This window comes from Zootoca vivipara, chromosome 12 (assembly GCF_965207765.1).
Source record: "Zootoca vivipara chromosome 12, rZooViv2.hap1.1, whole genome shotgun sequence".
In the NCBI taxonomy this organism is placed as follows: domain Eukaryota; kingdom Metazoa; phylum Chordata; class Lepidosauria; order Squamata; family Lacertidae; genus Zootoca; species Zootoca vivipara.
Window position 1 is genome coordinate 1,472,059 of NC_142595.1, and position 19,260 is coordinate 1,491,318.

Here is a 19,260-nt window from a genome sequence, read left to right on the forward strand (position 1 = left end):
TGTTTAAACCATTCAAAAAATTAAATTGACAGTAAACTAAAGACATAGTAAACCCACATAACTGGGTAGACTTGTTTAAACAAAAATATTTTTAGCAGGTGCCGAAAAGAGTACAGTTCTGGATCAAGTGCAAGCTTCTAGATCAAGAGCTCATTGCAGTAACCCAGCCTTGAAGTAACCAACACATGAATTACTGCAACAAGGCTTTCCTTGCCATAGCAGCTGCCTGAGCCTCCAGGGACAGAGCACCTCCAAGCTGCAAAGCTGCTTCTTCAGGGGGAGGGCAATCCCATCCCAGGAAGGCACCTGGCCAATTTCCTGGACATTGGAGCTACTGACCCACAATGCCTCTGTCTTGCCAGGATCCAAGCTCAGTCTGTTTCTCCCCATCCTTCTCAGCGCTGCATCCAAGCAGAGGCCCAGGGGCATTGCAGCCTCTCCCAGTTCAGATGTCATGGAGAAAGAGAGTTGAGTGTCACTGGCATACTGAGGAGGTTTGCATGGGGAGAATGTAGAGGAATTGCCAGACTTCCTAGACAGTCTTTCTAACCTAACCTGTGCTGATCTCTCCTGAATTCCTAGGCTGCTGTTCTTAGGGCCCCTATCGAGCTTCCTGCTTCCCCCTGCCACAGCAGAGTGGGAAAAATATTAGGGTTCTGTATCCAGTACCCTGAGGGTTCAGTCTGGAAAGCCAATAAAATCCTGACAAGGACATTTCATTTACTGAGGCATTGCAAGGCTGGTACGACACCTCAAGCAGCAAGGAGTTTGGGGTGGGTGGCGCACCAAATATGAAAACTCTGCATCGTCCATACACTTCTAAGCAAAGGGGCAGTTATGGCCATCTATGGCAATACTTCCTTCTACAAGCTTATGCTGGCTTAATCATGAGGCAGAGCAACCTCCTTCTAACTTCCTTACCTCTTCTGCAGAGACTGAAAGAGCAGGCACAGCTCCTTTGCATGTCCAGCTTAGTTAGATAGGATTAGGGCCTCTTTCCTATGTGTCTTATAATGAACAAGTTTTTTTTCCCTCCCCCACACAAGGAGGGCTCCTTACACACTTTAAGTCAGGGGTCAGCAACCTTTTTCAACTGTGGGCTGGTCCACCATCCCTCAGACCATGTGGTGGGCCAGACTATTTTTTTTTTTGGGGGGGGGAATGAACGAATTACTATTCCTAGACCAGGGGTCAGCAAACTTTTTCAGCAGGAGGCCGGTCCACTGTCCCTCATACCATGTGGGGGGGCAGACTATTTTTTTGGGGGGGGGGTGAACGAATTACTATGCTGCACAAATAACCCAGAGATGCATTTTAAATAAAAGGACACATTCTACTCATGTAAAAACATGTTGATTCCTGGACCGTCCGTGGCCAGATTTAGAAGGCGATTGGGCCGCATCCGGCACCCAGGCCTTAGGTTGGTGACCCCTGCTTTAAGTGCTCAGATCAGTGCTCTGGCTGCACCCGGTAATTCCCAGGGAGGAACTCTGGGAGGGGCCTTTAAGCTCCTGATGCTTCCTTTGTAGCTATGCCCTTAACTGTTGTCATGTATTGTGGCCATGTGTGTATCATGACACACCTGTTGTCATGTATTGTGGCCAGCTGTTGGGCAGCTGTGGGTGGTGTGGCCCAAATCAAGACCTGATAGGGCTGGCGGGCTGGCTGTTCCCCACCTCTGTGCTAGACATAAGATTTTTCTACCTTGCATTGCATAGAGCAGTCTTTGCCAACCTGGTGCCCTCCATACCTTTTGGACTAAAATGTAGCATTTCTTCCTTCCGCTCCAGCATCATATGGCTATGGGGCTGCCTTTGGAAAGTGCTCAGAAACATCAGCTGGCTCAAAGACCCGCAGCCCAATTGTGGACTGGGGCTGGTTATAGGGAGCAGGTGATTCCCTTGCTAGAACAGCTCCACAGGCTACTGGTCTGTTTCCTGGCACAATTCCAAGTCCTGGTTATGACCTGTAGAGCCCTATATGGCTTAGGCCTAGTCCATCTGAAATACCATATTCCTCCATATGAACCTGCCTGGGCTCTGGGAGAGGCCCTTCTCTTGGTCCCACCACCCTCACAGGCACGCTTGGTGGGGATGCGGAAGAGGGCCTTCTCGCTGGTGGCTGCTCCCAGACAATTTTGGAACTCCCTCCCTAGAGAAGTTAGACTGGCTCCTTCCTTGCTGTCCTTGCTGACCTTCGCATTCCAACAGGGTTTTGGGAACTGACTGCTTTTAAGGAAAGGGTTGGTGCCGTTCTGTTTTTGTTTTTTGTTTTTAATAGATCTGGGAGAGTGTGTGTGTTTTAATTCTATTAATGTCTAATTGTTAAGGATTGTTCTTTCTCCATGTTTTTAGCCATTCTAATTCTGTCTGTAAACTGCCTTGAGTCCCTGTTAGGAAGAAAGGTGGGCACAAATAAATATATAACTGATGAGAGTTGCAGTCAAACTCTAGTCCAGGCATCCCCAAACTTGGGCCCTCCAGATGTTTTGGACTACAATACCCATCTTCCCCGACCACTGGTCCTGTTAGCTAGGGATCATGGCAGTTGTAGGCCAAAACATCTGGAGGGTCGTAGTTTGGGGATGCCTGCTCTAGTCCTCCAGCTCGGCTAGAGACTCCTGGCTTTCCTCTTGTTTCTTGTAGGGTGAGAGAGAATCAGCTGCTGTGACAAAGTGCCCCAGTCCAAGCAGGTTTCCTCTCACTATATTTTAATGCTCCTTTGTTTGAAACCATTGCTTGAGTAAGCAGAAATGTTTGGAAAGCAATTTTGTGTAATTGTGCAAAAGGCTAAGCCAGTGCGTGTGGTTTGAGTGGAACTTGATTATGCCTGAGTAAAGTGGGCTTCTCATCCCAAGCAGTGGCGGGGGGGGGGCAGAGAGCAGGCGGGGCAGGGCTGGTTGGCTCCTGAGGGCGTGGCACACGTCCTGCGGGGGTGTGGCACCCAGCGCAGGCAGGGGGCAGCCATGATGGCACCCCACCGGGATCGCGCTGCCTGGGGCGGTGCGCTCCCCCCTCGCTCCTCTTCCTCCGCCAGTGATCCCAGGGCTAAGATCGAGTGCTCCTCTCTCCTAGTTCTGTGTCTTTAGGGCTCTGTGTGTATAACTTGCTTTAGAGCTCAGTGGTAAACAAGCAAGAGTTATAGATGCTGCTAGTGTGGAGGACTGTAGAGGAATGAAAGGCTCCAGGCCCCAGTCTCAGCTCTACTTGCTCCCAGTTGATCATGAAATAATTTTTATCAAGTCAAATTCTGCCTGATTGACATGTGTGACAGCCCGTATATTTGCAGCTAAGGAAAATGTTTACGAAGGTAGAGAATTATTGTTCTGCTGGTGTTAAGTGTGGACCCTTTAAAAGATCGTCTGGTCAAAGTTCAGCAGCAGGTTCCTTGGTAAATGGTTGTAGCCATTTAACACCAACTGAAAACAGTGTTATATCATGGAAACCTATATCTTTCTGCATTTCCAAATTCCTGTTCAGACCTCAGTTTATCCCAGTGCACTGAGCTAGATAAGGACTTGCATGTGGGATTCCTTTATATGGGATTCCGTTTCCTATTACCTTCATTGACAACACTCTTCTGTCTTTACTAGGGTTTCTGCTCTTCAAAGAGTTATGCCAGATGAACATGGAGGAAGGGGTTCCTCAGCTGAAGTTCTATGAAGAGGTAAGAGATCTGTCCTCTGTGCGATTCAAATCTGGTGAATCGTGTCTGGATCCTTCTTCAACATGGTAAAGGAATCTCAGATTTTAAATTCGAAAGTAGATCACAGTCTCTCGGGAGTTGGCCACCCCTGTTATAAACCTTTAAGCACCAGGCAGAAGCATTCCTTTTTAACCAGGCCTTTGGTTGATCCGATTTACATCCTATGCCCTTTTAAAATGGGGGGGGGGGTATTGGGTTGTTGTTTTTATTTTTATTATGTATTTTGTTGTTTTATATCTTGATTTTATTCTGTGAACTGCCCTGAGAGCCCCGGGTATGGAGTGGTATATAAATAATAATAATATAATAATAATTAATAATAATATCTAAAACTCTCAAAGCAGGTTGCAAAAAGAATGAACAAAAATTATTAGTAAGAACAATTAAAACATTTTTAAAAATTAAAATCAGCAATAAACTAAAAACATGTCTGCACCCTCAATATCTGGACAGGCTTGTGTAAACAAACAGGCACCTGCCTGATGTCAACAAGCCAGGAGTTCCAAAGTGCAGGAACTGCCACTCTAAATGATAGATTTGGATCTTTGGATCACTTGGTCCCCAAGGAGCCTCCTCCCTGCATGGATCAGGGGAATAAGGCAAGAGGTGCCCCAAGTGGTCTGTCGGGGGTGGGGTGGGGGCTATGCCATCTGGCTGCGTTCGGAGTGATAGGTTCATTTCATCTTGCTGGATACGGAGATGCAAGAGGCTTACAAAGCCCTGTGGGAGGCTAACTGAGGAGCAGCCAGTGTATCTTGCAGAGATCCAGGGGCTCTGGTGCCAACACATCCTGAATATGGGGCAACCACAATCAACCAGCAAATCCTTTCCTGGTGTCAGTGCTACTGCAGGCCTGATGTAAATGCAGAAGTCTCTTTTCTATTGAAACCGATTAGAGGAATTAACGGATGGAGCTGAGTCAGTTAGGGTAAGAGGCTTGATTGCAGCTTGTGAACCCCTGGCCTGCTCTCCAGCACCAGGAAGGCTGCTCTGGCCATTCCCAAAATAGCCCATGGTCTGAGAGGCAGGGAAGGAAGAGAGTGCCAGGTGCTGGCCATAGCAGCCCTGCTTGGACTGTGTTCGGGACACCTGGGGAGAGAAATCGTAGGATAGCGCCCCTTTTCTGGAAGAGCATTGTAAAAAGGGGAGCGTGGCATGCATTGGGCAACATAGCTAGAATGTGGCACTGATCTGCTTTGAAAGGCAAGGTTTCTCAAGCTGTGATTCCTACATTGCAGGGGGTTGGGCTAGATGACCTTTGGATTCATTCCAACTATGATTTTACGATCAACCTCTTTGCCGCTCTATCATCCACACAGAGAATGGCTTTCGCTGCCTCAGGATGTGGGCAAAGCAGCCTGGAGTGTTGAAGATAGGGCGTTGCCTTACACTGAGTTGTTCCATCTCTACACTGACTGGCAGCAGCTCTCCAGGATTGCAGGCAGGAGTGTCTCCCAGAGTCCCAGCCCTACCATTTGGGGTTGATCCTGGTACCTCCTCAGCTCTGCCGCTGAGCTCAACCATGCTCTTGTTGGGTTTTGGCCAGTTTCTCCAGTTTCTCAGTCGTCTGGCAGTGGGAAAGCCCAAAGAAGAGCCACCAAAGGAGGAATCAAGGAGCGCAGAGGCTCAGTGGGCTGAATCACCACATTTGTGTCTTGCAGATTAAAGAATATGAAAAACTGGACTCGGAGGAGGATCGTCTCAGCAGGAGCCGGCAGATCTATGACACCTACATAATGAAAGAGCTGCTCTCCTGCTCACACGTACGTAAGCACATCCTCCCGGGGTTCGTTAAAAGCCAGGACTTAAAGCCAGACAGAGATGTCTTAACGTGGAGGCCTAGCTGGGGACTGGAATGCAGCACTTCTCTAAATGCAGTGAGGGACACGGACCCTTTAAAAGCCACTTAAAGCACTGCTTTTGTTAAAAGGATTGGAAGCTAGAAAGAAATGTCTCATTGATTTGTTACTGTGGTCCTCTTAACCCTTACACGGGTGTAGTGGCTTCCTCTGCTTTAGTTATAATGCCTCTTTTGAGTGCTGTAGACCAACTTTCTTCTTAGCATAAGCTGGTGAGGACAGCAAACAGCTTTGATATCTATTTATCTATATGAGAAACAGTGGTATATACATATTTTGATAAATAAATAAAAGCACTTTGCTGACACCCCCACCCCCCACCTCAAAGACACATGCTCAAACCATCTTTAGCCCATTACAAATAATTATCCCTCCTTTCTTTGAAATCTGTTTATATTTCTTACTGGATTGTAATTTTAATTTCATAATAAAGTCTTGGGGGAGAATTAATTAAAAAACCCTTTTTTCCTTCCCACAGCCTTTTTCGAAGCCAACAGTTGATCACGTGCAAACTCATCTTGCCAAGAAGCAGGTCCCACCAACCCTTTTTCAGGTGACTCTGGAATCCTTGTTATTATTATTATTTCCTTTTATATGTTGCTTACTATCTAAAAGATCTTGAAGCAGTTTACAATGGGCAGATATGTGTCTTCGCTGTGTCTCAATTCTCCAAAGGAACACAGATCCTGGGTAAGTGCCTGGAACCCCCTGGAATCTGGCTATCGCTTGGCAGAGAGCAGGGGGGGGGGCACCCAATGTTTGTAACACTGATGTCAGCAGTGGGATCTGTGTTTCCTGGAGAGAAGGCCCAGGAGCAACATGGAGGGAGGAATACCAGTACTCTTCGAGCAAAATGAAGCTGATGGAGGAGTGCCAAAGCCAGCAGTTTGCTGAAGGAAGGGCCTCTCCACAAGATATAAAACACCTGATAGACTAAGAGCTGCAGGTGGTGAGAGCTGGTGTGGAAGACCAGTTACGAGGCGCTGATCAGAGCATAGAGGGTGGTGGAAGGAAAGGTACTGCATTTGCTGGAGCTGAGGAGAGGCTGCTGAACTCCTCCTCCCAGGGTGCCAAAAGAAATTGCCCTGGAGGAAGGCTGGCTAGCAGAGCTGCTTCTAGCAGAGCTGGAAACCGGAGGAGGAGGAAGAAAGAAAAAAGAAAATGGAGCCAGAGAGCATTCAAGAATCTCTATACCACATGTGAGGAGAGTGCCCTGCTGGATGGTGAGATGCGATGGGAGTCTGGGAGGAAAGATTGGCTGGAGAGATCCAGAATGTGGATGGGCAATTGAAAGGCTTGGACTGTGAGAAGTTGTAGTCCGTAGCTGGATACAATGAAGCTAAGGATGAGCTGGCTGGAGTGGGGGACCAGTTGGCTCCCACTGAGTTGGAAGTTGTGCCCAAGGAAATGGGGGAGGAGCCAGCATCTGTGAGGACGGCAGCTTCCGGTGCACCCAGGGAGAAGCCAGAGGAGCAGCAGGCGGCTGCTGGAGAAGCAGATGACTCCTGCTCAATCTGTGATGGAAGAAGAAAAGTGAGCTGGCAGAGTTTTCCTTCATGGAGGAGAACATGCAACCTTCAGGAAGAGGTGTGTCTGCATGGCCAGAAGTGCAAGAGAAATGTGAAGCTTGTGTACCTGCTGGATTTGGTGAGGTTTTGAACACAAGTGGAGAAGTTACTTGTTTTTGTTTAGCCCCAGGAGTAAGCCAGGGGGGGTGAGTTTTGGCCACCCATGTGGGTGGGCCGGGCCTGGAGATTCTGAAGAAAGTGCTCCCAGATAAAGTATTTTGATTTTGAATATGGGTCAGTAGATGGGGTGGAATGGGCCCCAGGGAAGAGATTCCCCATGTGCCAGAGAGGGAGCAGCTGAGATCCTGGGATTGAGGTTGAAGCAGTTACAGAAATGGTTTTGGGACAGGGGTGTGAGTTTGGAGGCCCTGACCCACAACCCAGAAGGAATTGGGGGTGCCTGTGAATTAACCAACATTGACTGAGAACTGTGTTTGATATACTCAAGAGTAAGAATTCTTTAGAAAACCCAGGCAGGTTATTACAACAAGAGGGTTTTTCTTGGGACTCTGAACTAATTTATGAGGGGACTCTGCCTGCAAGTTCAGCACTGGTTTTGAAATGCTGTGATGTGCTCCTTTGTTTCCTTGCATGGTGTTTTTTTGGGGGGGGGGGCTAGTAAGTGTTTTGTTTACTTTTTGCATGCCTGTGATGATGAAAACTGTTAACAATGTTTAGGAGTTGTTCGGATGAGTAATGATAATAGTAATAAAGGAGGGCCTTTGGGTGAGACATCTCTGGTACTAAGGCTGACGTCCTGGCTTAAACATGTCACTGGGAATTTATCACCTTGACTGTCAAGTGTGGGTTACTGGGAAGCTGCATTGGGATGCAGAATGGTAACCAGAATGTACCCCAGGGGAAAAGAGAAGGCCTGAAGGAATCCAGGGAAACTGGAGGTCACTTAGAGATGAAATGTTACTGTGTTTTAAAATGTGTCACTGTGCTAAAGCTGTCCCTTTTGCTAAAAGGGGTGGTAGTGTTATAGATTTGTGGGGGAGCAGGATCCCTAATTCCTAGAAATTAATAAATGATAGTATTTTGATTATTTGGAGTATTGGAGGGAAGATTGAAGGCCAGTGGAAAAGCACAGGCTAGGCTTTCTCTCCAAACCAGGGCCTCACCTGGGAGAGCGGCACTAACATAACATGTCATGCTGTGGGTTCAAAGTGACAGAAAATGGAGTCTTTAGATGTGCTGGGAAGAAGAGACAGAAAAAAACTGGTATCCCTCTTGGTCAGGCTGACTGAGGGCTGGCTGGGAGAGATGCCTTGGATTCCAGTGCTGCATGGCTATATGGGAAAAGCCCTGCTTGAAATGACCATGCTGTAAGATCTTGACTCCCTCTGTGCAGATTGAAGATGTAAATATGTGAATAAACCATATTTCTTAAAGGTGCGACATTCTCCACCATGTCTCAATTCTCCAAAGGAACACAGACCTTGGATGAGTGCCTGGAGCCCCGTGGGATCTCGCTACTACTCAGCAGAAGTAGGGGTGGCACCCAACTTTTGTAACAGTATACACATGCAGACACAATAAGTACACCATGTCAAATAAATCACATGACAGAATACAGTAATAATATCCATATATGTGAGCAGAATATGTTGTTGTTTAGTCGTTTAGTCGTGTCTGACTCTTCGTGACCCCATGGACCAGAGCACGCCAGGTCTGCCTCCCGCAATTTGGTCAAACTCATGTTCGTAGCTTTGAGAACACTGTCCAACCATCTCGTCCTCTGTCGTCCCCTTCTCCTTGTGCCCTCTTTTCCAGGGAGTCTTCTCTTCTCATGAGGTGGCCAAAGGATTGGAGCCTCAGCTTCAGGATCTGTCCTTCCAGTGAGCACTCAGGGCAGAATATAAAATAGATAAAATCAGAGAGCATTACAAGGAAGTATAACGTAAAACTCCAGAAAACACAGCAGTCATCCAATCTCAGCTGTCTACTTCACACAACACGCTTTCTCAAACATTACCTCTGTTAAGCATCCACACTCCACACAATTGCAGCCCACCTACAAAGAGCCACTGCCAAGTGTCCACATGCAAGATCTCTGAAGGACTAATGGGCTCACACTGCGCACCCACAGAATTATGTCCTGCTCCTCTCCCATCTCTCCCCTGAGAGGGGCCCAGATCCATGCCAGAGGATATAGAACAGGCATCCCCAAACTTCGGCCCTCCAGATGTTTTGGACTACAATTCCCATGTTCCCTGACCACTGGTCCTGTTAGCTAGGGATCATGGGAGTTGTAGGCCAAAACATCTGGAGGGCCACAGTTTGGGGATGCCTGATATAGAACTACTTCCACCAACTCACTCCCAACTCTCCTACCATTCTGCTTCCAGGCTTGTACTAACTGCCTGGGAATGTGCATCCAAAATGAGGCACACAGAGAGGGGGAGGGTCAGTGCAGCTCTGCATTCTCTCTCTGTACCATGTCCACAAACTGCAGTTCCCCCCACCCCACCCCACCCCACCCCACCCCAATGTCTGCTTAAAGGTTAAGAGAAATGGTGGATCAGCAAGAGGTTACTCGGATGCTGCAACCCTCCATCTCCACCTGATGCAGTTCTCTTTGCTGAACAGATTTCTCACCCCAGCGAAGAGTAGACACAAATAGATGCACAGTTAGCTTCTATAAAGCCTTGCCAATTGCCCTTAATGACTGCATGGAATTAGTGCCTTATTCAGCAGGATCAGGTGAGTGGGTTGGGAGGGGGAGAAGTAGGTCACAGGAAATCCCTTTCTGCAGGTTGCTACAGATTTCCCCAGCCAGCCTTCCTTCCATCCCCAAATGTGCTAATTTATGGAGGAGAGGGCTATTAATGGTCACTACCCAGAATGGCTCTGCTGTGCCTCCACAGGGGGAGGCAGTAATGAATACCAGTTTTTGGATGTGGCAGGGGGAGGGGCTATTGTGCTCGGGGTGGTGTTGCCACCTTTGTTTGGACAAAATATGGGACAGTTCAGGCAAAATAAAGGACATAAGGGGAGGCTAAAAATTACTTCACCTGGTGCAGAAATGACTTGAAAGCAATCAATTACAATGCTCAAATGGAAGCTATCAGTAACTGCAAACATTTTAACAACAATATTGAAAGGAAATCCTCCCCACCTGCTGAATTTCTGCCTGCCAGGATGATGATGAATATAGAAACCTAGCCAAAAAAAGAAAGAGTAGGGGGAGAGATTGCAAAGAATTCTGTTTCTCTTCCTCACAGAGTTTTGCCTCCAACATCCTAACAGGGTTCGCATAACCCCTCATCCCCCTGAGAGCTCCAGTATATGATGCTTTAATGCCTAGGATGGACAGACAACAATTATTATTTATTAAATTTATATACCACTTGTCATCCAAAGATCCCTGGACAAAGGGATCAAAATTGACACACAAATTATATATTAATAAATATGTATCTTTGAACATGTTTTCTCTCAAAATATGCTTTCATAAATCCTAAGCACTAGGCAGTAAAGCCCATTGAATACAATGGGTTGTTTTCAATGCTATTCATACTCATAGAGCTCATTACTGTCACATACCCTCCATATAAAAATAGGAACATTCTATTCTACATCAGTGTCCCATGCTGCCGCCTCCTCCTGTATCTTGATTTGAGTAAGGCTTTTGACAGACAAAGTCCCCATGACATTCTTGCAAGGAAGCTGGTAAAATGTGGGTTGAACGAGGTAACTGTTACATGGATTTGTAGCTGGTTGACTGACTGAATCCAAAGAGTACTCAATGGTTCCTCGTCATCCTGGAAGCAAGGGAGAAGTGGGCTGCTGCAGGTGTCTGTCCTGGGCCCTGACTCACTGCTCTTGTTGTTGCTGGGCGAAGTGCTGGTCAGGATGATGGGGGGAGGCTCCCTGTAGGGAGGCCCCCTGACATCCACCCCCCTCCCCTCCTGAGGCGGGTTGTGTGAGAGGCAAGGGCCGGAAGCCCAGGAATATCGTATCTTCCGAGTCTTTGGGAGTGAACACCTGTCCCCAGTCAGTCTCCTCAGGCGGACCGTCGGAGAACCCCCTGAACGAGTCCTCCTCCTCCTCTGTGTCTGCAAAGACTGCGTCCCACCCCCACATGGACCACTGCTGGGGTCCAGGTGGGAAACCCTCCAGGTCTTCCCCCCTGCTGCCCTTGATGGAAAACCCCCCAAGTCTGCCACCTGCTCTTCACTCGGCAGAAAACCCCTAAATTCTTCCTCACTGCTCGTGGGTGCAAACACCTCCTCTACCCAGAAACGTGGTGGCTTGGGTCTATGCGGAAACAGGGCATGGAACTCCTCCACTAGGTACTCATCCTGCACACAGTCCGCTGGCACCCAAGCGTTGGTGGATGCTGGAGCCCCCTCCCATGCCACTAGGTACTCCAAACTGTCCTCCCCCCATCAAGAGTCCAGAATCTCTTCATTGGCCCCAACCCCCCCCGGTCCCGCGTGAGTGTGGGTGGGGGTGCTGCGTTCTTCCAGAACCTATGCCCCTCCCTGTATGGGGAGAGCAGCTAATTTTGAATTTCATTTAATATTCTAATTTTCTGAGATTCTGAATTTGGGGTTTTCTTCAGCTGCCTGCCATAATCATCACAATTACAACAAATAAAGTGTTGACATATCTCGCTTTGCATGTCATGCGTCTATCTCATATATTGGTTTCACCTTTTAAGTTGCATTACTGAGGTGAGATCCAAAACAATGGAAGAATCAATTAAAAAGACCCAAAAAGAAGTAAAAGAGGTCAAAAAAGAAACAGATAAAGTGAAAGATAAAGTGAAAAAAATGGACCGGGCACATGAACAAATGCTTGATAATTTAGCATTGATTGAGATGAAGCAAAAACAGATGAATTTGAAATTGAGGGGTATCCCTGAAGAATCGGGTGAAGATATCAAATCAAGGATAATTGCTGAGTTGGCAAAATGGATGGGAAAAACAGATGAAGAAGTGAGTCAGACAATTGTAAATGTGTTTAGAATTAAGGTAAAATCAGCAAAGGCCAAAGCAAGGAAAGCACCTGGTGATTGTGTGGTGATCTTTAATGCAATGGAGATGAAAAATGAGATCTTAAGATTGAGTTTCACCAACAAGCTAATCATCAGTGGCAAGCCCATAATCGTGTTTAAAGAAATACCAGGAAGATTTTTGAAAAAACGCGATAATTATAAAGCAATGGTGGCCCTGCTTAAAAAAAATGGAATTCAACACAGATGGGAATACCCTGAGGGAATCATGTTTTATTATGAAGAGAATAGACATGTGTTGACAAGCATGCACGATATTGGAAAATTCCTGAGGAAGTACGAAATTTTTTTGGGAGAGTTGGACCCAGATCTTGCTGTTCTAGCAGAAGTGACAGCGGAAGAGGAAGAAGACCCAAGACCACAAAGAAGAAGAAGAAAGAAAAAAGAAGAAGATGTTAGGACTTTAAACCTGAGACGCTGGCAAATTAGCAAGGTCATGTGATTTAAGTTGTTAAGTTGTTAAGATGCTCAGTATATATAGAGCGTTTGTTTTGTTTGCCTGTGGGGTGTGGAGTAGTCATGTCTCAAGGCTCTGGAGGTGTTTCTGTTATTTTTCTGCAATAAAGCTGTCTTCGAAAGTTGAGCTTTGGTGAGTCGTTTTCTGCTGCAAAGCTACAAGAATTATACAACAAGAAGAATCCAAAGCGTTTTTACTGGACCAGTGCAGAAAACCTCTTTAGGTTATGGACTGAGTTATGTTTTGGATTCTAATGCTGTGGACTCTCATGTGCTGATTGCTGTATCGTGTGCAGAGGCAGTGAAAGTGGCTTCTGATGTGAGAAGACCTGCTTGGTCGTAAATCAAGCCATAAAACAAGGGAGGAACCTAGAGAGCTGCGTAAGTGAAGGCTTACAGCTTTAATTAACTGCAAAAGGCTAGTTTGATCTCCCGTTGTGTTTTTTGCCAATAAACACAAGACGGTGGCAGATTGCTAGTGAAGACACGGAGGGGAAAAGTTTAAAAGGCTTCAGAGAAGGCTCGAAGCATCTGAAAAGTGAGTAAAGTAAATCCCAAGGGGGAAGAGAAGCAAGGGCACTCGGAGGGGGTGGCAATAGACCCCAATAATGGCAGCAGAAAATTTCCAGGTTCCCTTTCCAAAGCTGAACTCTGCTAATTATGTGCAGTGGTCTAAGAGGGCTCAAGTCTGGTTGGAAGCCAAAGAAGTTTGGGCGGACTATGTCCAGAGGCGAAAGCCAATTGTGGCTGTTGCAGCAGATGCCACAGCAGAGCAACAGGCTGCTGCACATGCTCAGAATAGAGAACATGATAAAATGGATACTAAAGCTAGATGCATGTTAATGGTATCGATAGATGACTCTCAACTGCCCCATGTGGAAGGCTTAAGGTCTGCATTTGAAATTTGGGAAGCCCTTAAGCGTATTCACCATAGAGCCACGCCCAGAGAGAAGGTGAATTCCCAGTGTGGGGGAACTGGCAGGCAGAGCTGTAAGGAAGTCTCACAAGTGTCTGCTATGGCCAGCAAGTCGTGTTTTCGATGTGGAAGCAGATTTCATCTAATAGCAAAGTGCCCAGAAAAGCAACAGGAATTTCAGCAGCCTAAGGCCAGTTTCCAGAGCTACAGAGGAAGACAACGTGAGAACTACAAGAGTCAACGACCCAGAGGGGGAGAAGTTGCTAATAAGGGACTGTTTGCAATGGTAGCACAACAGAACTCTAAAAGGAACCCACAAACCTTGAAATGGGTAATTGACAGTGGGGCGTCGCACAGTTTAGTACCGGCAACATCTTGTGGCAGTCTTAAGAACTGCAAGACTTTACCAGTTGCAAAAACTGTGACTATAGCAGACAATAGCAAACGAGAAATGAACCTTAAAGGCACCATTTATGTTAATTGTTTGCAAACTAACTGTGAGGGACAGGGGATATCGCGAAGTCCCTCCCCTCCTGAGTTCAAGCCCGTCCCCGAGCAAAGGGGAAAGCAGGGAGAGTTCCGATTCCAGTGGGGAAGCAGGAAGTCGTGTCCGAGGCTCAGGCAAGGTAGAGGAGCCAGGGTCCCAGGTGGGACAGGAAGGGGCAAGTAAGGGGGGAAGACCCATCCCCCCAACTCCAGAATTACGCAGGAAGAGGAGGGGCAAGAGGATGGGTCTGCCAAAGCTTTTGTGTTGGAGAAAGACGCGCCAAAAGCCATTAGGAGGTTCTGAAACCGACTGACAACATCGCTCCGTGTAAATAGCAATGACTTGAGCACTGTAAATACGCAGCACCAATAAAAGAATAAAATGCAGAGCTGCGTAGCGTCGTTACTCTGAAGTAGTCCACTCCGGCCACTGTGACAGCAACCTCCTAATCATTTTTGGGCTACTTTGGAGTTGCCGGGATGAGCGTGTCAGAGGCGGAGAAGTGGCGGCAGATCGCTGAGCAAGCCCAGCTAGAACTGCAACAGCTGTCGCTGCAGGCGCAGGGGGAATTGAAGGCAGCTAAAGAGGAGACTAAGAAGGTCCAGGACGACCGGCTACAACTTGCGGAACAGGTGAGAGAGCTCCAGGAAAAAGAGCAGCATTTAAGGGCGGTGGCGGTAGACCTCCAAAACAAGCTGGATGCAGAGAAAAACAAGGCGGGAGGGGCACCCCAAGTCCAAGTGCTGCCAGGAAGGAGAGCCGGGACCCTAGTAAGCAAGTTCAATGGAGACCCGAAGGAGTTTCAGGGCTTTGAGACTGAGATTGTGTATGCTCTTGAGCTGCACCACGATGAGTTCCCTGATGATGAGCACAGAGTAGCGTTTATTGTGGAGCACCTTACAGGGGCGGCCAGGGAGTGGCTAAGACCGTTAATTGCAACAAGGAATCCTTGCATGAAGAATGTCAAACTATTTCTAGAAGGTTTGAAAACGATGTATTCGTCCGATAGTCATATGGACCAGACTAAGGAGGAACTTCATAATTTACGCCAAGGAAATATGACAGTTCGCGCGTATTGGGCGAAATTCACCATGCTGGTGCACAGATTGGGGTGGGATCTGGAGTCTGCCCCAATGCAAGCGGCGTTTTACTTGGGGTTGCATGAGGAGGTGAAGGATGAGCTCTCGAGAGGTCCAAAGCCCAGTAATATGGATCAACTGAGCAAAGCGGCTCTGGCGGTGGGGGTGAGGCAGGAATCCAGATGGAGCGACAAGCAAGCAACGCGCGCAAAGCGGGCTTGGTTCCCACGGTCGCAGGAGAAGCCACTCCCTCAACAACCCTTTCAAGCCACGCCTGGGGCCAGTCAGGACCAGGAACCCATGCAGATTGATAGCGCGCGCGCGCGGGCTTTTCAAACCCCAGCGGCGCCAAGACGCAAGGAGGGAAGGGGTGGGAATTGCTTTCTCTGCAACTCCCCCCAGCATCTCGTCAGAGACTGCCCACATCGCAGGGAGTGGCAAGGAAAGGCGGGAACGGTTGTGCCCTCCCCCACTGACGCAGCACCACAGCAGGGAAACGGGAAAGCCTGGCTGCAGGAGACAAGGGGCGGCAGCCAGGCACAGTCAGCAGACAACAGCCCCAGCCCACCCACCCGCACAGAGAGGAGCAGAGCCAGCCCACCCCTCCCAGAGCAGGAGTGGTTCTAGAAGTGACGCTCACGCTCCCAAATGGCTATCCATTGACGGTCCTCGCCCTAATTGACAGTGGTGCCTCAGCCAACTTCTTCTCGAGAAACTTTGCAGAAGAGCACCAGATCCAGCTTCTGCAGCTGGATTTTCCTCTGCACGTGGCAACCATTGACGGCAGAGAGCTGCTGGGAGGGGCCATCACTCATCAAACCCCCCCCATGAGAATGACGGTTGGAAGGCACTCAGAGACACTGGCATTCAACGTCACCACCATCTCAGACCCCCCAATCGTTTTGGGCATGAGCTGGCTGGCGCGCCACGACCCCTCCATAAGTTGGCATCAGAGATGCATCACTTTTGGATCGGACTTTTGCCTGGAACATTGCATGCAGCACCAACCAGGGGAGGGGCCTCCGATAGCCACGGTGGCCACCATGCACGTCAAAGGGGGTGAGGCGATACCCAAACCATACTGGGACCTGCAGGAGGTCTTCAGTGAAGCGGAGTCCGACCACCTGCCCCCACACAGGCCTTTTGACTGCCAGATCAACCTGGTGCCTGGGGCAACTATACCCCCAGCCAAGCTGTACGCCATGTCAGACCAGGAACTGGAGGATCTGCGCGCTTTTATCGACAAGAACCTCAAGCGGGGGTTCATCAGAGAAAGCAAGGCAGCAGGGGGCAGCCCGGTCTTCTGGGTGGACAAGAAAGACACGCAACAGCGCCGTCTTGTGGTGGATTTTAGACGGCTGAATTCGGTGACAGAGCCAGTGGCTTTCCCCATGCCCAGAGTGGATGATCTCCTGACAGCGGCACGCAGAGGCAAGATTTTCACCAAGCTAGACCTGAGGGGGGCGTACAACTTGATCAGGATCCGGGAAGGCGATGAGTGGAAAACCACGATGTTCACGCCTCTGGGCTCTTTTGAATATCTGGTGATGCCCTTCGGGTTGCAAGGGGGCTCAGCATGCTTCCAGGCCTTCATGCACCACGTCCTGGGGTCCCTACTCTTCAGGAAATGCTTGGTCTTTCTGGATGACATCCTTATTTACTCCAACGACCCAGTGCAGCACGTGAAGGACGTCAGGGAGGTGTTACAGCGCCTGAAGGAGAACCACCTGTATGTGAAGCTGGAGAAGTGCAAGTTTCACACCAAGGAGGTGGACTTCCTGGGCTACAAGCTGTCAGACAAGGGGCTGGCAATGGACAAGGACAAGGTGCAGACCATCCTGGACTGGCACAGCCCCAGGACGCGCAAAGATGCCCAACGCCTACTAGGCTTTGCCAACTTCTACAGGAAGTTCATCAAGAACTTCTCTCGAGTTACGGCTCCCATCACTGACTGCCTGAGAGGCAAGCAGAAGTTCAGGTGGACACCAGAGGCGCAAGCAGCGTTCGAAAGCCTCAAGAGGGTGTTCGCCTCAGACCAGAACCTGTTCCACGTGGTTCAGGACGCGCCCCTACGCATTGAAACAGATGCTTCTGATAAGGCTGTGGGCGCCATTTTGTTGCAACTGGACGCCAACAGAGAGTGGAGACCCTGTGCCTTCTTCTCCAGGAAGTTGACCCAGCCCGAGCGAAACTACACAGTTTTTGATCGGGAACTTCTTGCGATCCACGCGGCGTTCCAGCACTGGAGACACTTCCTGGTGGGCGCCAAGCACCCCATCCAGGTGTGCACAGACCACAAGAACCTGGAGTTCTGGAGAACTGCCAGGGTGCTCAACCAGCGGCAGATACGGTGGGCGGAGTTCTTCTCGAACTTCAACTTCTCCATACACTACATCCCAGGAGAGCAGAATGTCAGGGCGGATGCCCTCTCCCGCAAGCCAGAGTACATGGAGGAGGAGGCGCCACCAGCCCCAAGGCACATTTTCCCCCCGTCGGCATGGTCCTGCGGAGCAGCAGTGGTGAGCGAGGCAGAACTCACAGCACTGACGGCAGCGGATGAATTTGCCAACCGCATCTTCAGAGAACTGAGAGGGGGGAGGGAGCAGGCAAAAGACTTTGCAGAGCGCAGAGGGCTGCTTTTCTACAAGGGTGCGCTGTACCTACCCACCACCCAGCTTCGACGTACGGTCCTCAAGCAGATGCACGACAACCCTACAGCGGGGCATTTTGGAAGGGACAAGACCACTCACCTAGTCATGAGACACTTCTGGTGGCCAGGGGTGAGGGAAGATGTTCGAGACTATGTAAGGGGCTGTACCACCTGCCAGCGGGCGAAGGTGGTCAGAGCAGCGCCACCAGGGTTGCTGGAGCCCTTAGCCACACCACACAGGCCGTGGGAAGTGGTGTCCATGGACTTCATCACAGATCTGCCTTCGTCCAGGGGTAAGACTGCAGTGTTGGTGGTGGTGGACCTCATGTCCAAAATGTGTCACTTTATACCGTGTGCCAGGGCAGTCTCGGCAGAAGAGACAGCCAAACTGTTTGTTGATCACATTTTCAGACTGCATGGATTACCTTTAAGGGTTATTTCGGATCGTGGCCGCCAATTTGTTTCCAGGTTCTGGCGGCGGCTCATGAACCTCCTGCAGGTGGAGGTCAGCTTGTCGACGGCTAGACACCCGCAGACCAACGGACAAGCGGAGAGGGTCAACGCCATTCTGCAGCAGTACCTGAGATGCTACGTCAGCCAGCGGCAAACGGACTGGGTGGATCGCTTGCCACTAGCAGAATTTGCCTACAACAATGCAGTGCACGTCTCCACAGGGGTGTCGCCCTTTAAGGCCAATTACGGGCGCGACCTCAGATCTTTCCCAGAGAGGGAGAGGGAGGAGGAGGAGGAGGGCCCACAGGCTGAGGATTGGGCAGAGGAACTGGAGACGGTGCACCAGCAGCTCAGAGAACACTTGGAGAGGGCCAAGGAAGCGTACAAAAAGGGGGCAGATCGCCACAGGCGACAAGGGGAGGTCATCAGGGTGGGGGACAAGGTGTGGTTGTCCTCGGAGGGCCTTCCCACCAGAGGGAGGTGCAAAAAGCTGGCACCCAAATGGCTGGGCCCCTTCACGGTCACGCAACAGGTCAACCCGGTGGCATACAGGCTGGCACTGCCAGAGGACATGAGGGTGCATCCAGTGTTTCATAGATCGCTGCTGTCGCCGTACAGGGAAAGCAGCAGGCTCCGAGACAGCGAACAAACCCCCGAGGGAGGGGGGGAGAGGGAAAGCAGGGAGCAACTCAATGAGGCCACGGCCATCCTGGATTCAAGGTGGGGGGTGGGGGGCCTGGAGTACCTCATGGCATGGGAGGATGCTCCACCGTCCCAGAATGAATGGGTTCCCGCCACTCAGATACAGGAGGAATTCTTGGTGGAAGAATTTCACGCCCTCTTTCCCCACAGACCCAAGCCCTGGCACATGGAAAGGGAGGGGGAGGAGGAGGAGGCACGGGAGAACAGCTCACCATGGCGCTGGGAAGCGGAGTTTGAGGAACCAGAGGATGAGGTATGGGTGTCGCCAAGATCCACCCAGTCAGAGGAAGGAGCAGATTGGCAAAACATTTTTACCCCCACCAGCTCTGACGCCACGGACTTTTTGGGATTCCCGTCCTCCC

The 19,260-nt window shown here is 49.5% G+C and overlaps 1 protein-coding gene across 2 annotated transcripts in view; it reads left to right on the forward strand.

Annotated features, from left to right (window-relative positions):
- GRK3 (G protein-coupled receptor kinase 3) overlaps nt 1–19,260 on the forward strand; it is a 118,306-nt gene that overhangs the window by 23,966 nt on the left and 75,080 nt on the right. For both annotated transcript variants that reach the window (XM_088655781.1, XM_035134716.3), the window contains exons 3-5: nt 3,593–3,666; nt 5,367–5,468; nt 6,043–6,117. In XM_088655781.1, the coding sequence (XP_088511907.1) occupies nt 3,593–3,666; nt 5,367–5,468; nt 6,043–6,117 (251 nt within the window). The remainder of the gene's footprint in view (nt 1–3,592; nt 3,667–5,366; nt 5,469–6,042; nt 6,118–19,260) is intronic.